At 38.4% G+C, this 23,224-nt stretch overlaps 1 protein-coding gene across 3 annotated transcripts in view; it reads left to right on the forward strand.

Moving 5' to 3' along the window:
- CNTN1 (contactin 1) overlaps positions 1 to 23,224 on the forward strand; it is a 281,784-nt gene that overhangs the window by 202,839 nt on the left and 55,721 nt on the right. For 2 of the 3 annotated variants that reach the window (XM_059682579.1, XM_059682581.1), the window contains one exon: positions 17,401 to 17,559. In XM_059682579.1, coding sequence (XP_059538562.1) covers positions 17,401 to 17,559 — 159 coding nt within the window. Of the gene's footprint in view, positions 1 to 12,154; positions 15,795 to 17,400; positions 17,560 to 23,224 lie in introns of those variants that run through there. The other variant, XM_059682582.1, reaches the window with a different exon arrangement.

Below are 23,224 nucleotides of genomic sequence, written 5' to 3' on the forward strand. Positions count from 1 at the left end.
TCTGTGTACCTGTCATATTCTCTACTGTTGTATAATTTACATAATTTTAAATTAATTTTAGTGAGCTACAGAATTCCCATGCATAGTTTCATAGCTCTCATTTTCTCTCTGTGTCTGTATCTATTTTTTATATTAGAAAAAAAAATCTACTTCTTTATATTTCACCTGCTAGAAATATGTCTTCACCATTATTTAATTGCACATCTCAGTCAATATTTTTTTGCACAGACAAATAAAATGTTATCTGTGGTTTTTTTTTTTCAATCCTCCTTCCAGATCTAGAACAATACAATTTCACCCAATCTCATGTGACTTCTGCATTTCCCTGTAGAGCAATGATAATATGGAGTTCCCACATCACACTGGGAAATTGCTTGAAAGCATTTTATTCTAGTTGAATATGTTCTCCAATAGAGCTTTAAGAATTCTGGCTGAAATTTCTTTAACCAACTGAGATTAGACATTCATTTCACATAACACTTATTTGAATATTAATAAAACTCCAAAGCTACAAAATATTAAATCAAAGAGAATTCATTTAACTTCAGTATTTCCATTAGGAGTATTTTGTTATCTGGGGCATCTGTTTTCTTTGAGAGTTATCAGGGAGAAAAACTAGTTCACTGTTCTTTCTAGTCAGGTGTTTAGCTATTAGCTATTTGCAGCAATAACCTATGTATAGATTTAATTGCAATTGTTTGCATACAAGTAGGTTTACAGTTGAGAGCATGCAAAACACAGAGTTTATTCTTGTGTTATTCTTTTTTAAAATATATTTTTATTGATTTCAGAGAGGAAGGGAGAGGGAGAGATAGAAACAACAATGATGAGAGAGAATAATTGATCAGTTGCCTCCTGCACACTCCCTAATGGGGGTCGAGCCCGCAACACTGACAGGGAATCAAAACCATGACCTTTTGGTTTATAGGTTGATGCTCAACCACTGAGCCACGCCAGCTGGGCTCTTGTATTATTCTTTATTAATCACTAGAGGCCCAGTGCACATATTCATGCATGGGTGGGGGTCCCTTGGCCTGGCTTGCAATCGGATTGATCATGCCCTTCTTGCCCAGTTGATGGGGGCCAATGGGGGCTAGCTGGCCAGGGGGAGCAGAGGGGGAACTGAAGGAGGTTAGCTGGCTGGGGAGGGACCGCAGGAGGGCTCCAGGATGTGTCCAGCCCATCTCACCCAGTCCCAATCGGCCAGACCCCAGCAGCAAGCTAATCTACCGGTTGGAGCGTCTCCCTCCGGGTGGTCAGTGCTCATCATAGCAACTGGCCAAGTAGTCGACAGAAAGGTCCACCAATTGGTCAGATACTTAGCATTTTAGGCTTATATATATATATAGATTGTATTATTTTCCATACAAACAACTGAAGACCTACTTTTGTCCCACCCTGTATTAAATGAATATTATTATAATAGTGGTTATGTTAGAATATATGTACACCAGTTTCTTCATATAGTAATTACATTATAGTAAACTCCCAGTATTCAGAAAGTTTTACAGATATCATTGAAGAATGGTAATGATATTACTCACATATACTTAGATAATTGGTAATCATCATAATGTGTATTTTACACAGCATAATATGCATTATTTACTCAATAAAATAAAGCTATAGCAGGTATTATGTAAAATTATAACTTTTTTCATTTTCTAACACCTTTAGTCCCTAGAACAATACCTTAAAGCAATGGAACCTGGCAAGTGTACTTAGTAGAAATATGAGACAGCATTTTAAGTCCCTGCACTGCAGCATCATGTTCATAAAATTATATGAGTAGATGAAAAGTATTGCTTAGCATTTTATTTTATTTTTTGGAGATCTAATTGGCTTCACTAAGCAATTCATGAATTGGGCAGCATTCCATTTATCAACTAGAAGGGTGCTCCCTGCTTAGTATTTTAAAAGTTAGCAGAGTCATAATTATTCTGAAAACTTTACTTCTAATAATATAAAAGGTATTCATTTTATATCAAGAGACATTTGCAATTAAAATAGTGAAATACACTTCCATATAATTTGTGTTAAAATTTATATACTATACCTTCAAATATGCTTTACATATTTAAATCATGGGATATAAAATTAGTTTATTTATTATTTTCTTATATAAGAAGAACAACTGCCTTAAGTAATATTATTATCAGTCCACTTATCCACTTAATTACTTGTTTTTATCTAGTCCAGGATATTATAACTGGGAGGCCCTGGACAGACATCAAGGGGTCCATGGACTTCCTGAAATTGTATATAAAGTTCCATGTGTATGTGCATTTTCCTAGGAAGAGTATTTATGATTTTCACCAGATTGTCCTAGCCAGCAATGGTCACGATTATCTCGTGACATCAATTAAAAATAATGTTTTGTCAGTGAAAGAGGTAATTTTAGAATCAAGCTTTTATAATATATTCTATATAATAAAGAGGTAATATGCAAATTAACTGTGACACCTTCACACAAGATGGCTGTCCCCATGTGGCCACAAGATGGCCGGCAGGGGAGGGCAGTTAGGAGTGACCAGGACAGCAGGAGAGGGCAGGTAGGGTGACCAGGCCAACAGGGTAGGGCAGATGGGGGGGACCAGGCCAGCAGGGGAGGGCTGTTAGGGGTGACCAGGCCTGCAGGGGATGGCAGTTGGAGGGGACCAGGCCGGCAGGGGAGGGCAGTTGGGGGCAACTAAACCAGCAGGGGAGGGCAGTTAGGAGTGACCAGGCAGCAGGGGAGGGCAGTTGGGGGCAATCGGGCTGGCAAGGAAGCAGTTAGGCATCGATCAGGTTGGCAGGGGAGTGGCTAAGGGGTGATCAGGCTGGCAGGCAGATGAGTGGTTGGGAGCTAGCAGTCCCGGATTGTGAGAGAGATGTCTAACTGTGGGATCGGGCCTAAACCGGCAGTCGACATTCCCCATGGGGTCCCAGATTGGAGAGGGTGCAGGCTGATCTGAGGGACACCCCACACCCTCAGTGCACGAATTTCATGCACCAGGCCTCTAGTGTGTGTATAATATAGACAAAGAAATCTACAAGTCAAACAGCTATTAATTGCTTAATATTTAAAAGTCCTTCAGGTTTTAAAACTATTCTTAGCTTAAGAAAAAAGAACCAGCTATAGGACTTAAAATGATTTTAAATTTCTTTTGTAAAAATCAAAATTAAGAGGATTGTTACAAATTTCCCTCTGTGTTGTTGTAACAAATGTTTTACTTCTTAGGTCCCATAAAAATGCATTTCAGTTTGCTAAATCAAGCATGTGTGACGCATATGTACATCTCTGGATGAATGTTCTTTAGCAAAGCTATTCCTAGGGGATTTAAAGCTCTTCAGCTAAAAAAAAAAAGTGTCCTTTAAGGGGAAAGATTTTTCAAGATTTATTCAGCACCATTATGGGAACATTAATGCAACATGCCAAATCTCAATTCTCTTTCATGAGTGCACTTTTGGACAGCATTCAAAAATGGACCATAAAATTAGGCCACAAAAAGCAAGAAATTAGGTTTGACCTTCATATTTTACTGTTTTTCCACAGCATTTCTGCTATATTATAAATATCCTTGGCAATGCTATAAGCTTTGTTTGCTATTAAAATTGCCAAAATAGAAAATGCAATAATGATTATAATTTTCAGACCCCCCTTTCTACATCTGACATAATGTATTAAACAAAATTTATATAGTGCAAGGCTGAAATTTAAAAAGAAAAAGAAAAAAGAAGAAAAGACTTTCAGTACCTGAAACATTTGTTCTCATTCTCAACCCTAATATAGGCTGCATAAAATTTGGAAATTTTTAAAATATGTTTTTATTTATTTCAGAGAAAGGAAGGGAAAGGGAGCAGGAGGTAGAAGCTGCCTACTGTTCACCATCTACTGGGGATCAAGCCCATAACTCGGGCATGTGCCCTGACAGGGAATTGAACCATGACCTCCTGGTTCATGGGATGGTGCTCAACAAACTGAGCCACAGGCACTGGGCTGGAAATGCTTTTTTATTTTTAATTTCAGAGGAAGGGAGAGAAAAAGAGAGAAAGAAACATCAGTGATGAGAGAGAATCATTGATTGGCTGCCTCCTGCATGCCCCACACTGGGGATGAGCCTGCATACAAAACATGTGCCTCGACCGGGAATCACACCCATGACCTCTTGGTTCCTAGGTCAATGCTCAATCACCAAGCCATGCGGGCCAGGGTGGAAATGCTTTTAAAGTAAGTGAACTTAAAGTGGATAATATAAAAATTGTGTAAATCATTTTATCTCCAAATCAAGTTTGTATTTTTATATTGTTATATTAGAAACTTATACCATTTTATGCAGATTTTTATTTAAATGGGAACATGTGTGTATGTATTTCTGTAAAGCTTTCCACTTTACTTCTAAGACCAAAATACAGTTACAGAATAAAAATGCATATAAGTTAGATGTCTCCTTTATTTGATGTAACCCACTGAAGTTTTTATTACATGGCCTAATGATATGGTTACCAGATTCTTCCTTAAGGAGGTCATTTTGGTTGATGACTAACCCACTTTTAAATTCTGTGTTAGATAAGTGAACATAGCCAAATAAGTAATGTGAAGGAAGCTGTCAATATACATTTTAGTCTGAATAATATTTCTTTATTTTATACCATCATCATAATGGTTGGCTAATGGTCTTTCCTACAGAAAATTCTCTTGAGGATGTATTACTCCCAGCTATTCTAGATTAACAGAGACTATATGCAAGGCTTACCTTTCTTCACTGTCCAGGCAAAAATATTTTGAATTATTTATTTGGAGGTATTGTTTCAGATTAATTAGTACTCTTTCTTTAAAAAGTATATGAAATAAACATATTTTAAGATACAAAGGGTCTTAATGATCCCTTAACAAATCATGCATTTATTATGTGTTTTTCCTTCCAACTTCTTTACAGGAGCTATATAAAATCTCTTCAGGTATGTTCAAATTTGAGTATGCAATTTTAAATCTAGATTAGTCCTTAAAATCATCTAAACAACTTTCATTCTATTATTTTATTTAAAAATATGTTTTATTGATTTTTAGAGAGAGGGGAAGGGACAGGGAGAGACAGAGAGAAACACTGATGTGAGAATAGAACATCTATTGGAACCCCCACCAGAAATCAAGCCTGTAACCTGTGCATGTGTCCTGACCGAGAATCGAACCCACAACCTTTCGGTGCATGGGACGAAGGCCAACCAACTAAGCCACACCAGCTAGGGCTCATTCTTTAATTTTACAAAATTTGGATGCTGAAAGAAAGAGACTTGCCCTCTATTACCTACCTCCTTTATGACAATCATCTTGGAACTCCAATTCCGTTTTCTAATTATAATAGGCCTCTTTCAGGTAATATAAAAAATAAAATCTATAGTTAATTTCTAAAACTTCAATAGCTAATACTCTAAAATTTAATACTCGAAAACTTTCTATAGTTAATTTGATACGGTCCAGAAAGATTACCAAGTCTGTTCTAGAACTGCTGCTGCGAAGTAGCAAGGCACTGATTTGGGCTCCTGCTCTTTTCCCTTTTCCTTTCCATCACCTGGCACACAATAATAAATAGTAATTTATTTTTAAAACATTGTGGTAAAAGGTAAATCTAAAGACATTTAAAAGTTTATATTTATAACTTTTGGGTTTTTTAATGTTCTGTTTGTATGGCTAATTCAGGGACCCTGGATATTAATGAAAGAAAAGGGTCATAGAGTCTGCCATCATGTTAAATGTTTGTGAAAGTCTTGGTGCTAAATCAAGATTTAGATTTCTGTGGTATCTGGCATAAATACTCATATTGTGTTCAAGAATTCCTGTATGTATTGAAATTATTATTCAATAATCAAATTTTTATTCAAAATTATTGTTAAAACATGACGCCTAAATTCATTCAAGAGGAACTTTTAATAAATCAATTTAATCATTATAAAATTTGGAACAATAGAGAAAAAGGTTTTGTGTAGTATATACACTACGTTAGACAGACATTCAAGTACACAAATACCTACTGCCCCCTAACACACACACACACACACACACACACACACACACACACACACACATTCATGCGAAGAGGTCCAGAGAAGAGATTCACTTTAGGCAGAAAGATGTGATCATCACAGTCAAATCAAAGAGAATCTTTGAGGTAGATTTTCAAGTATTTGGGTCAGAAAAACACACATTTACCTCAGATACTTGGATAATTGCCTCTGCTTTCCACTTGCTCTGGCCAAGAGGGTTTGCCACAGAGACAAGTTTAAAGATTCCTGCTCATCAGCCCTCGCAGGACTGAGACAGGAAAATGGCCCTCCCTGCCCTCACTGGCTGGAACAATAACGGAGCGCCATTCTGAGGCATCCAGGACCTAGTTGGCACTAAACTCCAGCAATACATCTGTGAGTGGTGAAGCCAGCCCAGATATTAAGCATTCTTCTCTCCATTGAGAATCAACACATTCAAAAGCTACTAGAGGCAGTTCAGTTCTCTATAACCATTATGCACTACAGCTGAAATGATAAGGTGAAATGTATATGAGTCTATAATAAAAACGGAACTTAGAAAGTAACTTGATTGTTTCAAAGTTAACATTTATTAGTAGCTTTATTTTAAAAACTTTAGTAAATATAGCAGCTTTCTCAATTTCTATTGAAGTTCAAAAGTACATCAATGATTTGAAATCCTATTTCTCAATGTAAGGTCCGTGTAAATTAATGTAAACTCCAGGAGATTTTCAGCTATATTAACAACGTATACAATTCATTCTGAATGGTCACACTTTTTTAAGCTTTAAGATGGGTCTTGGAAACGATCTAGTTTAACACTTCATTTTATAAATTTAAAAAACAAAACAACAGTATGAGGGTTATAAACAACTAGATGATGTTATAAAATATCCACTGCTATAAATTTAGATTACTTTTCTTTTTCCTCACTGAGTTACAGTGAGATAAGTTTCCTTTGAGGATGTCTTGCCCTCTTCTTCAATGACCTGCTCCTGACTCTCTGTCTTGTAATCAAACTGGTCATCTCTTGGCAAACTGGAATTAATTCATTGCTACAGACTTGGTCTGCGTCCCTGGCTCCCTTAAAAAACAGCCAGCAGACTTGCTGTTCCCCATGCCGATTCCAGGAGAGAGAGGACTCCATAGATGTGCCGTGCTGCCAGGTGCCCCATTCCAGTGCCCTCCTCAGACTTTACACACCTCAGTGTGTGTTTGCCAGACAATACCAAAGTAAGCTGACAATCATGCTAATGATGTCAAATTGCAAGAACAGTCCAGATAACCAGTGATGTCCAAAAGCTTGATGAGCATGAATAAGTGGTAATTAGTTCATGTTTTTAAATCTAATTTCAATTTATGCCAGCAAAATATGTTTGCAACTGCAATCTTTATGCTGTGAAAAAACATATTATGAATATAAAATAAACAATAAATATAATTATATAATTTAATGTATAACATATTATATAATAAAATATAATTACATGACATGTAATTACATTACAATTCAGATATATTCAATGAGATAAAATAATTAATGTGGAAACATTAAAATGTAGGCCTTTGTGGGGGGTAAGAAATGTTTATTCTATAGGGTCACTGATGGACACTTTGCAATTTTATTTTTGCTGATGATATCTTTATGGCTGATAAGGGGGAGCTATAATAATTTTAAAGATATTTTTTCTACTAGCCAACATCATCCAATTATAATTGCAATAGCAAAACCAGTAAATAAATTATAGTAGATAGTTTTAAAACTTGATTGTATAATGTGCTCTTTGGCCTTAAACACAATTCATTCAACATGTTTAAATGTCTTAGATTATATAGACTAGGGGCCCGGTGCACGAAATTCGTGCACTGGGTGTGTGTGTGGGGGGAGTGTCCCTCAGCCCAGCCTGCCCCCTCTCACATACTGAGAGCCCTCAGGCGTTGACCCCCATCACCCTCCAATCGCAGGATCGGCCCCTTGCCCAGGCCTGATGCCTCGGCCAGAGGCGTAGACCCCCATCACCCTCCGATCTCCTGATCGGCCCCTTGCCCAGGCCTGACGCCTCCGCCAGAGGTGTCAGGCTTGGACAGGGGACCCCCATCTCCCCCCGATCACTGGCTCTGGCCCCCGCCCAGGCCTGAGGCCTCTGGCCCAGGAATCATGCCTGGGCAGGGGACCCCCATCTCCCTCTGATCGCTTGCTCCACCCCCCGCCCAAGCCTGATGCCTCTGACCCAGGCTTCAGGACTGGGCAAGGGGACCATCATATCCCCCCAATCCCCGGCTCCGCCCCCCACCCAGGCCTGATGCCTCGGCCAGAGGAGTTGACCCTCATCACCCTCCGATCAACAATCACCGGATCGGCCCCTTGACCAGGCCTGAGGCCTCCGGCAGAGGTGTCAGGCCTGGGCAGGGGACCCCCAGCTCCCCGTGGTTGCAGGCTCCGCCCCTGCCCAGGCCTAACGCCTCTGGCCTAGGCGTCCGGCCCGGGCAGCGGGGACCCGCAGCTGCAGCGGCCCCACGATCGTGGGCTTCGCTTTAGGCCCAGGCAAGGGACCCCTAGCTCCCGGGACTGCCAGCTTCAACCGTGCCCAGCCCCCATCGCTGGCTACACCCCTACTTCCTGCTATCACTGGCCAGGGTGGCAAAGGTGCCTGATTCTCCGATCATGGCTGGGGGGCAGGGCAAAGGCGGCCCCAGGGCCGCCTTTGCCCTGCCCCCCAGCTCTTAGCTCCCCCCTGGGTTTCTGATCACTGTCAGTGGCAGGGGGCTTCTTCCTGCTTTCCCTTTCGCCTCCCTGCATTGTGCCTACATATGCAAATTAACCGCCATCTTGTTGGCAGTTAACTGCCAATCATAGTTGGCAGTTAATTTGCATATAGCCCTGATTATCCAATGAAAAGGGTATCGTCGTACGCCAATTACCATTTTTCTCTTTTATTAGATAGGATTTGTCTATAGGACTTTCATGTGAATTTTATCATGTCATCCTAGCAAAATTGCTGTGAGGTCTAGTGGGAGGACTGGTAATCCCTATTCACAGGCAAAGAAATTTTTCAAAATAAAAAGAGAAAAATTTTTTATCTTTCAAATTACAAATCCAGACATGGCCAAATATCAGTGATTCAAATTTAGTATATTACCTACTTTTCCTTGCTCCTATTTCTTAAGTTTAACTACTCCAAATAATCAGATCATGTTGATTATATTGTACAATTGTTTCACTGTTAGTGTATGATTTATTTTAGGAAATTAATTAGATATTCTACCCAAAACATTCTGAGGCATTGATAATTTGAAGTTAAGTTAGAGAGTCGAATTACATTTTAAGTTATTTGAATATTATATCTTCTCGTTTGGTTCATTTTATTAAACAAAAGAAGGCAAACACTTTAACTTCATTACTGAAAACGTTACCAAGAAAAGACTTAATGGTGGGAAATCCCTTTTAAGTAAAACACTGTTCTTATATATGATCTGTATGAAGTCTGCCCTTTCAAGTCTCAGGAATGTCCAATGACCACATCGCCCTGCAACCAGGCAATCTTATCAGCCCAGCCCCAGGGAATTTAATTATGTCACAATTTTTTTTACTTCTAAGCAACTAAGGATGAAAGAAACTTAGACAAGCTTTTATCCTCCAAATCTATGGTCAACTTAAGAAGCTGCAGAGAGGCCCTGGCCGGCTAGCTCAGTTGGTTAGAGCATCATCCTGAAAAGCTGAGGTTGCTGGTTGCAGTCCCAGTCAAGGCACATATGAGAATCAACCAATGAATGCATAAGTAAGTGGGACCAACAAGTTGATGTTTCTCTCTCTCCCTTCTTCTTTTTCTCTAGAACCAATCAATCAATAAAAATGTTTAAAAAGTTGCAGAGAGGAAATTTTAGTCCTTTTCAATTTGTATCACATAGCTCCTCAAACTACCCTCATCACTGGAGTTAAGACCTACTCAAGGGAAAAGAAAGAAATGTTAGAAGGACTGAACAACTAAATCTCTCTTGGCATCCTACAAATCCAGCCGTTCCATAGTTTGCGCCCTCTCCACTGCCTCCTGGGAGGGGACTATAGCATCCTGTACTTATGTGACAGAATAGGCCTAAGTCATATCTACATATGACTTAGGACATCTCACGAGATCAGCCCAGCCGGGAGTTCTCAATATGTATTTTGCCACAGCATTTCTTTTATTATCATGGTTAACCGTTCAATACACTTATAAGTGAATGCAGATTTGGGCATAAATCCAAATCTCGTTTATTAAGTAAAACACTACCTCAATTTCTAATTGCCCCATGTTGGCCATCATTGGTCACCCTGTGGGCCCTGGGGGAGGTGAGGAAGTTGACTGTGGTGCATGGGAATTCCCCCAGGCACTGCTGGAGGCGCCAACCCCCTTATTGAAAGTGCATTGGAATGCCACTGAGTGAGAGCATGTTGCAGGAATATTCTTGAATCCATTTCATATTTACAACAACAACAAAAAATGCCCAAATGCCTGAATTTTCAATATTATTAGTAGCAAGTAACTTGTGGCACACCCTCACATGCCTGTCGCTAAGTGGTCTGGGGTCCGTGGCACTGAAGAACACGCTTCTGAGTAATAGTTCTCCACAGTCTCACTGGCTCTCACCCACTGGAGCCCCTCCACATGGCCTGAGGGTCTCCCAGGAGGAAGGGACCGTTACCAACAGGAATATGTCAAATCCTTCTGATGTCTGTGCTTTAAACAACTGGGAGGACCACTGTTTGATAGGTTCTTACATAGGCTGGCAGCTCCTGTAGCTAATTCCAGAAATGGCCCTCCACTGTGGAGCAGTTTAGGGAGGCCCTCCCCGCCCCCCGCCCCCGTGTGACTGCATAGTCTCCTCTTTCCACACTTAAAGCCCAAAGTTGCAAATAAGCTATGCTGATAATACAGCAAAAACAATCAAAACTTATTTTAAGAGGTTAGGGGGAGAACATGTCTAAAATTAGCAATTTGCGTGACCAGTTATCATATGGACAACACATTCAACAAGCAATCAGCAGAGACAAGTTTTCCTAGAAACTATTTCTACTATTTAAATGACTCTTACAAGGGGCCACTAGTGGTTTTTAAGTGGCCTAATTCTAATCATCAAACTACACTTTAGTGTTGGGTAAATGAAAGAGTTCGACAGTCATTTTGTTAATTGCATGATTTTCTAGATAATAATATAATTATACAAACATATATATGCACTCATTATAAGATCTGCATGGTGCAATGGAATAGGTATGGCTTTTAGCATTAGACATAAATTAGAAGTCCATTTCACCCACTAAGTAACCTGGAGACTTAGACTAGTCAGTTCATCACTGTAAGCTTCAGATTCCATGTATATGAAAGAGAATAATAATATTACACTTCACACATCACCCATGACCAGTTTTTATAAATGTTCCTTTATTGCCTTCCCCTTAGCTAGGCATACAAAATAAATACAATATTATTCAATACACAAGTTCCCATGACATCCATTCCCAGCCACTGATTAATTTTTTTTATAGTTACTGATTAAATTCATCCTCAGTATTTTTTGCCTCATTAGCCCTTTAAGGTCGAAGCCAGTGATGGTGAACCTATGACACGCATGTCAGAGATGACACGCGAACTCATTTTTTTGGTTGATTTTTCTTTGTTAAATAGCATTTAAATATATAAAATAAATATCAAAAATATAAGCCTTTGTTTTACTATGGTTGCAAATATCAAAAAAATTTCTGTGTGTGACACGGCACCAGGGTTAAGTTAGGGTTTTTCAAAATGCTGACACGCCGAGCTCAAAAGGATCGCCGTCACTGGTCTAAGCATATGTTTTAATAGGTAGGCTGTGCTGTGTGGAGTGAAATTGCAAAGGGCCTAAGAGTTTGGGGTTTTGAGGGGTTGCCGAGGGGCTCTTGTTCTTTAGAGAGCCCGTCACTGTTTCGAGGCAGAGGCTTGATTAGCCCAAGCTTGTCACTTCAGCCTTTTCTCTTTGGGACTCGCATCTCCAGTGGCTGGGAGATGTTTTTCTTTGACCATTATTTTAACTTACCCGTCAAGGAAACGTGGCCAATCCCCGAAGGACATGGCTTCCTGCCCCTACCTGGGCATCTGCACTGTCCCCTCAGCCTTGGTCTTTCCTCTTGCAGGTAAAAGCAGAAAAGATGGAGAGAAAAACATGGTGGATCCTTTTCTCCCCGTCTGTGCCAGCCTGCCTCCAACCTGGTGATCCTGGGCACTCACCACCTGTGTGAAAATCTTTTTGTTTAAACATATTATACTACATTTTACTAATAACTCAATCTTGTAGCTTCTGCAGTTCCCCAATCCCTCCCCTCAATCTAGTTCTTAGAGGATTTTTTTTTCCCCTTTTGAAACTTCTAAACATACTTTGGGCAAAAAGGTATTTAAAAATGTAATGACACAGCTTCACTAATATCTGAAACATGCCTAGTGAACTAACCCAGTGCATCCTTTAATGGCCAAGTACAATTTTTGTGTTTTCATAGCCTGTTTTTCTTTGAAATCACATATCTCAGAAATTAGCCCATTATTTGGGGGGAAAATGATGAGTAAACTGGTAAATTATAATACAGGAGTGTTGCTATTGAATGGGTTGTTTGATTTACCTAAGCGGGTAATGAACAAGGTTGTCAAATTGGCTAATGAGTCATCTTAATTAGGATATAAGCTAAGAGGCATTACTCCTGCAGCCTTTGGTATCCTGGTGCCATACATATTCTTTGGCAAGAAAGGATAAAAAGCAGCAGTTAACAAATGAAGACTATCCATGGCTCTGTAGGGTTTTTGGAACAATTCCTGGAACTGGGAAGTGAAAGTGGACAGCATGTGGAGAAAATGATCACGGAAATAAGATTTGGGTGAAGATGGCCAAGCCATTAATAGCGTGCATACATATTTAATTTTACTAACTCCTACCATCAGCCTTAGATCTTTTCTTTTTGAGGAAGATTGAGAATGATCAGAAGGATTTGAGCAGAAGTAAAGGATTGAAATTGAAGCGCATACAATTCTTTCTGAAACTGCTTAAATTTAATTATTTGAAAATGCTTTCGCTTTTCCCCTTTGGTCAGAGACATGCTTAAAATTCTTATTTCTTCAGAAGAAATATTTTGCTCTTCTTAAGTGGGTTTATGTTTGCGTGTGGGACATTGTATAGACTTCTCATTATTAACTCAAGCATCCCCATCTGTGGTTGAAAGAACTCTTCAGAAAGTTTGAGGAATATGGACATGACATGAATATTTTGAATATGATATAAATAGTTTTCTTTTTAAAATAATGTATTAGTTATTTTAAATAAATACATATCTCAAGATGTTACTTATTCCCATCTTTTTAAAAGGTTTTAAATTTTTTTCTAGTCTCCATTTATTGTTACAGAATCATTTTAATAAGTTATTTAAAATTAATCTGAGGATCTCATGTGTCTGTAAACATCACCATGGAGACATGGTGCATGAATCCCTTTGTGGGAATTTTCTTACAGAGCCCATAATTGAAAGTCTACCACCAAGACCAGATAGAGATAGAGGTTTGGAAAGAAAGAATAAAATTTAGAAAGAAAACCACATGACAAGTATGACTGGTTCCAAGAAAGGGGGAGTCTTCTTGTTTAGATAAAGTGCCTCGATATCAACTAGACTTATACAGACTCATTTACCTCCCTTTAGCTTCATTCTCATTTCTACTTGGGATCGACTTTCACTTTAATCAATGTTAGAAATTTAAAAACTACCACGCTCTCATTAAATTTTAGAGTAAAGATATTTAATATTCAGCTTCATCTTAGCACAGCCTTAAATATTGATGAGACCACACAACATTAATTTGTGTTTTATAAACTTATAACTCAACCACTGCCTTGATACTTTTTAGAGCAGGAATCATACTGTAGTAATAAAAGGATTTTGACATATTTTGGAAAAAAAGAAGCCACCTTTTCTAATATAACTAATACTCTTTCACATTGTTATTTTAAGATTATTTTATTTTAAAAGGGAGGATAATTTGTTCTGAAAATATTTTTGTTTCCATGACATATAAACTTGTTACCAAAATTTTCTATTTTAGTAAAAATTAAAAATTAACCACAGTATATTTGTATGTGGTGTTTTGCTTTTAATTACACATTGGGAAATTGTAAGTGAAAAAAGGAAGGCAACACCAAGTTGTCCTTTAGACTTGACATCAAGGTTTATTTTAAAAGTGTGTGCTACGTGGGGTGAAGTCCCAGCAAAACCAGTACATTTTTGTGTTCGGTTCCGACTCTAGTTGTTTAGAAAGCCAGTCAGTGCCTAAGAGAGAGAAAGTACGTTAGTTCTACTGCTTAAGTGTTGCTACCAACCCCAGTGATGACTGCGGTATGATTACAGCTACTATGCATCTTTTTAATTCTGAAGGGCCCCCTTTTCATATCTTCTATCCCATTTGATCTATCAGAAAATGAGTCTAAAGTATTGATTGAAATAATGTGGTCAGCTAGTTTGTATTTTGTGAGTAATCATTTTGAAAAGCTTTTTTTTTTTTTTTCCCAGCTGCCTTTTCTCAAATATCTAAATTCTTCTTTATTGACTGTATTCCTAAAAAGGAAAAGACACATTGATAAAAAATTACATTTCTTTTCATTTTCCCTTCTAATTACATATGAATGAGAACTGGGTGGAAACCACATTTGTATTTTGTTTGTAAGTAGGTACTTATTACTAAAAACACTAGTAAAATTCAGGAAAGATGAACAAATACCTTTTGGTGATCAGGAAAGACTGGAGATATATTGAGTATTAATTTATAAATGGGTGATATTATCTTTACTTACCTGTTTTTAAAGGCTTGTTTTTGATATAGTTATTGAAAAGTTGATTTCAAGGCAAATCATTTGGGTTCAAATCCTAGCCTTTCCATTTATTTGCTGAGTGACTATGATTACTTTATTTAATCTATCCTTGTCTGTTTCCTCATCTGTAAATTAGGGATTACTATAAGAATTATAAAAGATTTAACAATGACTGCAATGTAATAAAAATAAAATATATTATTTTATTAGAATGTACAATATAAATTTTCTTTTTTTAATACTAACAGCATTTTACATCATGCAAATTTAAGTTATGGATTCACACTAGTTTAAAAAAAATACAGACATATTCAAGAGAACATCAATATAAATGTCAGGTGGCTCTTTGGACATCTTTGGCAGACAGGTACCTTTGGGCTGCACAATCTGAATTTCAAATGGGCTTTTCCTCATTTTGCGTGAGTTGTGCCAGGAAACCCAGTTTCTTCTGACTCTGCATGCTGCCACGGACTAATTGTGTGATTCTGGCAATAACCCTTCTCAATGGCAACATTCTATGTAACATGTGCAGATTTTGGCTTAAATGAACTCTAAAATGTGTGTGATCTATGTTGCATATAAAGATATTTCCATTATTTGCCTATGTTTGATGATTTAATAGTAAAAACATGCAGTAATTGAGTTGGGATAATGCTTTATGTAGAGTAATGAATTTCTTGGTTCTGATCATGTGTGTGCACTGTATTGCAATGTGGTTTCTACACATAAAACATGCACTATGTTCTTTCTGAGCACGAATGCCAAATTTGTTCTGTATTATTTATATGTCTATTTTCATTCATTTTGGATGGTGTGTTATTGTTATTTTAGCTAATATCAAGAAGTATAAGTTCACTCTTACAAATTATACATTAATAAAACTTTACCTTTTATTATATTTGTTCCCAAGTAATAAAATTTACTACCATGAATGGGGGGTGTCTTGTGTTATTTTAATATTACTATGCATGCATTTGTGTTGTTCAACATACACATCTTCCTCCTTGAGACCAACTACACAGAAATTGGTGAAGGTTTAGGGTGCTGTCTATACCTTTGCAAAGACCAAAACCCATATGGAGAAAAAGTAGCCAGTCATGTAGGCTAAGCATCTGATCTGATATATAAATAAGAAGGTATTTATTTTTAGCCAGAAGATAAAAACAGGTCTCTATTCAATATGAAAAAAGGAAGGGGCTGCTTTTCCAAAGTTGATGATGATTATATTTGGCACGCCTAATTCCACTGGGGATGGCCTTCTTTCTGGTGCAAGGAACATAAGTGATGCCGCTTTCTGAAATGTCTATTCAAGGAGAGGAGCTCGCTAATAACTGAGAAACTTCTTGGCATTGTAAGTGATGGATGCCACAGCACCACTTAAAAGACATGTTTCTCATTTTAAAAAGTATATTTTTATTTATTTCATAGAGGAAGGGAGGGGGAGAGAGAAATGTCAGTGATGAGAGAGGATCATTTGGAGGCTGCCTCCTGCACGCCCCACACCAGGGATCAAGACTGCAGCCCAGACATGTGCCCTGAAAGGGAATTGAACCAAATTGAAAGGTGATCTGGTTCATAGGTGGACACTCAACCATTGAGCCACACTGACCAGGACATTTGGAAAAAAAAAAAAAAAACTAAGGCAAGAATAAGGATGTTGTATACCATCATCATGGCATTTACTACTTTCTGTTATAGTTATTTGTTTGCTGGTTCATTTCGCCCCTTTCAAGTCAAAGAGCTACTTGAAACCCCAAAGCTATGTCGCATTTATCTTTTCATTTCTACCACCCAGCACAGTTCTCACAGGTTAAAGTATACATGAATAATATTGGTACTAAGTAATGAATCATCTATAAAAATCTATTTTAACAATGTTTTATGTTCTGGAGTAATAATTCTTCTTTCCTAAGATGCTACATTATATAATTTGATGTTTTCAGAGCAATTTTTTCTACATTTTATAAAAGTAGAAATACTAGTATTTCTTTTAATATTATATATATATTCCTATTACAAAACCAGTATAAATGTATCACCCAAAATAATACATAACATCATTCCCAGAAATTTCTACTCCACGGAAAATAAACTACCTATAATATTTAGGGTTATAAAAAAGTACTTGTTCCATTTGGGGAAGCAGGATGAAATATTTGATTGTTCTCATGTTTGGACTGACGTGTGCTATCATCTGTGATTCATGCATGGAGCAAGTGTTCATTCATTCTCATTATGCTACAGTCTGTATTAAGTCCCACTGATGCAAATTGGGTTTTATGTTTCAAACAGTATCATATGTATCCTGAATAATAATGATATTTTAAAGTGACAGCATTTATCAAAAAGAGACAAATGAAATCATTTAGTGAAAACCATACATACTATCATTATCACTTCTTATGCTTTATATTTAAAAGGAATGTGGCAACACTGGTTATATCTAGGTTAATTGCAAGGAGGGTATGTTTGTATTCGAATGTGTGCTTAATTCACTGTTTGGGATTCATTGATTCATCACCCACATTTTCATTCCAGGCCCTCCAGGCCCTCCAGGCGGTCTGCGAATAGAAGACATCAGAGCCACTTCTGTGGCCCTTACTTGGAGCCGTGGCTCAGACAATCATAGTCCTATTTCTAAATATACTATCCAGACCAAGACTATTCTTTCAGATGACTGGAAAGATGCAAAGACCGGTGAGTTTTATGTGTCCAATTCTTCTGTAGCATATTTTTAAATGAATACTTTCATAAAAACAAAATCCTGAACATTTTAAGAATTTTATTATCTACCCAGAAATGCCTTTTTATTATTAAGCTTTAAAAAAAAATCTCAGTGCTTTGATAGTGAAAAACAACACAAGGAACTAAAACATTTTAAAGTTATTGGAGGAAAAAAGCTGAATGTCTAAATCTGTAACAGGAAAGCAGAGAGGCCACCTGGTTTCCTTTTTATTGGGAAGTCTCTCTCTCTCTCTCCCCTTAACCCTCTCTCCCTCCCCCCTTTTTCTCTCAAAAGGAATTTTTTATAACTTATTATTTATGACCCATTTTTCAATTATGGAGGTACTGTAGTTCTGCATTATAAAAAAGCCACATTGATAACAATTATTAATTAAAACATCCAAATCTTACAACTATCACAACCTCCCAATCTGCCCTGCTCTGTGCATGATGGGGCAGCGCCCCAACTCCCCAATCGGCCCTGCTCTGAGCCCGACCAGGGGCTGCACCTAGGGATTGGGCCTGCCCTCTGCCACCTGGGAGCAGGCCTAAGCCAGCAGGTAGTTATCTCGCGAGGGGTCCCAGACTGCGAGAGGGCACAGGCCAGGCTGAGGGACCCCCCCCCCGAGTGCACAAATTTTTGTGCACCGGGCCTCTAGTACATAATAAAAGCCTAATATGCTAAGTGTCCAACCGTTTGTTCAACAGTTCGACCAGTCTCCATGACACGCACTGACCACCAGGGGGCAGACACTCTGATTGGTAGATTAGCTTGCTGCTGGGGTCCAACCAATCGGGACTGGATGAGATGGGTTGGGCATGCCCTGGAGCCCTCCCGTGGTCCCTCCCAAGCCCCAATCGTGTATTGGTGGGGTCCCTAAGCCTGGCCTGCACCCTCTCGCAATCCGCAACCCCTAGGGGAATGTTGGAGAGCCAGTTTTTGCCCGATCCCTACAGGCCAGGCCGAGGGACCCCACCGGTGCATGAATCCATGCACCAGGCCTCTAGTATAGATATAGATATCTTTAATGGGCTACTCTAGGGCTTACTAGGTACAACTGAACTTATCAGAATAGACTTCATATTTTTACTAACTTATATTCAGTGAGACATTGAAATGTTAATCCTAGCTAGCGCTATTCTATTTTACCTCTTCTATGTGCTATATTTTATTGTTACACGTATTGCATATATATATATATATATATATATATATATATACATATATATATATATATATATAACGTTTATAATATATATATATATTACAACTGTAACATATATATATATTACAAACTTGATAATCTCCTGCTAAAATCTTCACATTCTATAATTTTAATGTCTTTCAAAGCAGCTAAAGAAAAGAAATAAAAGCAAGCATATATTTTTAGAGTTTGTTATGTCAACCTTTTTATTTACCATTTCTGGTACTCCTCATTGTTTCCTATAAATTTGAGTTTATTTTCTTATTCTAATACAACTTTGTTTTTACCTGCCCTGTTGTTATTGTCAAATATTTTACATTTCTAAATGCCATAGCCTCACCAACAAAATTTTATTTATTTTTACACAATTTTATTTAGCATAATACACACATATGTTTATATACACATACATATAAGTATATATTTATCCATATATGAATATGGATAAATAAAAATATACATTGATAAATAGGTAAATATGGTTTTCTACAATGGCTTTAAAATCAGATAAGAGAAGAATAAAGAAGAAATATGTATTTATATTATCTTTTATAATTAAATAATACCTTTACCAGTGCTCCTTATGCATAGGTTGTTTTTTTTTATAAATTACTCTCTGGGGTCAATTTCAGCCTGAATAATTTACTTTACTCCTTCTTCTAAGGTAGGACTGCTAACAACCAGTTCTCTCAGTTTTTGCTTATCTGGCTATGTCTTTATTTGACCTTCTCTTTTAAAAGAGTTTTACTGGATATAACAGTCTTTGTTAACAGTATTTTTTTCTTTTAGTACTTTAAATATGTCATCTTAGATACTCTTCATCAGGTTGAGGAAGTTCTCTTTTATCCTCAGTTTTTGTTTTTATTTGTTTTATTTACTGAAAGTTGTGTCTTTCATTTTATCTTTAAGTGGTATTATTTGGATATAAACTAGAAATTGCTCTTTATTGGAAGCACTTTAAAAATATGGTGCCTTTATCTTTTTGCATACATTGTTTCTGATGAGAAGGTAACTATTGTTCCTAACCTCATATTCCTGCATTTAGTGTGTCCATTTACTTTAGCTACTTTCAATATTTCCTTAAAGTTGCTTTTAAGCTGCATGGGAATATATTGACCCTGATGAGGTTTATTTGCATCTTGGATGTTTGAGTTGATATCTCCTTCAACTTTGGACATTTTCAGTCATTTTCTCCCTAGATATTTCTCTTCTCTCTCTCTCTCTCTCTCTCTCTCTCTCTCTCTCTCTCTCTCTCTCTCTCTCTCTCTCCTTAATCTCTAGTGACATGTATGTTACACTTTTTATGTGTTCCACAGATTGTGGACACTGTGTGTATATATGTTTGTGTGCATATGTTTGTGTTTCTATTAAGATCTGATTTTTTATTATTGAGATTTTCTATAAAAATTGGCCTCACTCAGAACTGACCAGTAACAAACCTGGAACTTGAGACCCCTTTCCTGATTCACAGTACTTTCCTTTATTGTGCAAAGTACTCTCCTCTCTTCCTGACTCAAGGAATAGCAATCAGGTTGAGAGGAATTTGGCTGAAGAGAAGGGACACAAAGTCTCTCTGCTCCTGACTGTTTTTCTCTTGCATTTGGCTTGAGGCATGAATCTGCTTCCAAACTAAACCTAGCTCCCTTCCCAGCCTGAGTGTGGGGTGGTGCTAGGAAAAGAAAATGTACCCAACTGTTCCTACCAGGGCTGAAGGGGTCAGAGAAGAGTGCATGAGGTAGACATCCATTTATAGGGATAATAGGGCTCAGAAGAAAACAAAAAACAAAAACAAAAAAAAGAAGCATGCTAGAGGTAAAACATGCATATGTCCTCAAATGATAGCTATGAATGAGCAAATGAGGATGAAACAGAAGAAATATTTTGTCCGTTGGCCCTTTATGGATATCACCAGTCTTGATATTCCAGCTGTAATAATTATATGAGCTACCTACCTCAAGATTGGAGCTGAGAATAAGTCAGAGAGAAAACAAGATTTAAATCCTATTATCTTGATGTGGTGTGGATCAAAACTCCTGTCCAAATCTGGTTAAAGAAAAGCAGGCCAGATAGAAGATCCACTTTAAATTCCAGATACATTATTTAATTGATAGATGTTAGTCATGTGTTTTCTCTTATCCTTACTTCATATATATATCTCATTTTATTGGGTGAATATTATAAACATACTAGAGGCCTGGTGCACAAAATTTGTACAGGTGGTGAGGGGGTCTTTAGCCCGGCATGCGCCCTCTCGCAGTGGAGCCTGTGGGGAGTGGGCCTAAGCCAGCAGTCAGACATCCTTAGCACTGCCGCAGATGTGCGAAAGGTTTCCGCCGCCACCACTGCACTTCCAGGCATGAGCCTGGCTTCTGGCTGAGTGGTGCTCTCCCTGTGGGAGCACACCGACCACCAGCGGGCAGCTCCTGTATTGGTGGTCAGTGCACTTCATAGAGAGTGGTTAAGCAGCATTAGCATACATTAGCATAGATAAGCATATTATACATTGTCTGAACAGATGACTGGACACTTAACATATTAGGCTTTTATTATATAGGATACTAAAAACATGTTTGAGATATTTATACTTTCATAAGTATTGATATTAATGCATATCAACAAGGATTATTGGCCCTGCCAGCATGATTCAATGGTTGAGCATCAACCTATGAATCAGGAGGTCTCAGTCCGATTCCCAGGCTGCTGGCTCAGTCCCTAGTGTGGGGTATGCAAAAAGCAGCCAATCAATGATTATCTCTCATCATTTATGTTTCTATCTCTCTCTTCCTCTCCCTTCCTCACTGAAATAAAATTACATATATATCCTATGTAATAAAAGGCTAACATGCAAATTGACTGAACAGTAGAACAACTGGTCTCTATGACACACACTGACCACCAGGATGGAGATTTTCAATGCAGGAGCTGCCCCCTGGTCAGTACACTCCCATAGGGGGTGCGCCGCTCAGCCAGAAGCCCGCTCACTGCTGGCGAGCGCAGCCATGGTGTCGGGAGCCTCTCCCACCTCCACAGCAGCACTAAGGATGTCCCACTGCAGGCTTAGGCCCACTCCCACTGTACATCCCTCGAGGGATCCTAGACTACAAGAGGGCACAGGCCAGGCTGAGGCACCTCCCCCTGTTGAGTGCACAAATTTTGTGCACTGGACCTCTAGTGTATATATTAAATAATTATTGTAATTGGTTTTGTTCTAAAAAGAGCAGTGTTCACAACTTTAGAAATCCTCGTTGAGAATATTAATCTTAATTTATAGATATCAAATTATTTTCTAATAATTCAGAGGATGCATCCTTGCTAACTTCCATTCCTGCTTCCCTACTTGAAAGCATTCTTTGCATCACTGGGTCAAGGGTTTCCCACTGAGGTCTATCATCTCATGTTAGTAACTCCAAGGCTTTTTGCTTATTCTTCCTTTCTTCATTGTAGTCATTACTAGTGAAGTCACCAGCCTTACTTCTCACCTGGAATACAAAGGCTACCACAAAATGACCCCAGTTGACTTTTACTACTTTATCCCTCACCATTTCTCTAAATATTTTCTGTGGTCAAGTATGACTTCCTACTCTTTGAACATGTCCCTGAACTTCCATTTTTGGGGGGTGTTTTCATATTGCATTCTCACAAGTGCTCAAATCAGTCTATCAGCTGCAGCCTCCGCTGTACATCCATCTGGTTCTTCCTGTTCTGACCCAGCCTACACCTGCCTATACCTGTTGATTGGCCAGTTGCTTGGAAAAATCCCATTGCAACTCCCACCATGAGAACACCATGCCCTTGCCAAGAGAACCCTTTGGAATAGTATCAACATTTCCACTCTCCGGGCATTTAAATGGTGCTGAGGTTTTGCAACATAGCAATCAAGGGAGGATCAGATTGCCTCCTTCAGACTTCTCCCACACTTATACTTGGATTCCCCAATCTCATAAAATTACAAAATCTCAAACAGTTCCATCAACTTCTGCCTTTAAACTTCTGCATCGGTTTCCTGTGGCTGCCGTAACAAATAACCACAAACATGGTGGCTTAAAACAACAGCAATTGACTCTCTCACAGTTCTGGAGGTCAGAAGTCCAAAATCTAAGTGTATGCAGTGCTGCACCCTTTCCAAGGGCCCTAGGGAACAATACATTCCCTGTCGCTTCCAGCTACCAGTGGCTCCAAGTGTCCCTTGGCTTGTGGCCACATCACATCGTATCCTCCTCTCCTATTTGTTTCCCTCCTCTGTGTTTCTCTTATCCTAACAAGGGCACTTGTCATTAGGATTAGGGCCCATCTAAATAATCCAGGATGATCTTATCCCAAGATCCTTAACTTTATTCCAGTACTAAAAGGCTCCACAAAGACTCCTTTTTCAAGTATGGTCACATTCATGGGTTCTGATTACTTGAACATAGACATGGTTTCTTGGTGGCCAC

Source organism: Myotis daubentonii, chromosome 2 (genome assembly GCF_963259705.1).
Source record: "Myotis daubentonii chromosome 2, mMyoDau2.1, whole genome shotgun sequence".
Taxonomy (NCBI): domain Eukaryota; kingdom Metazoa; phylum Chordata; class Mammalia; order Chiroptera; family Vespertilionidae; genus Myotis; species Myotis daubentonii.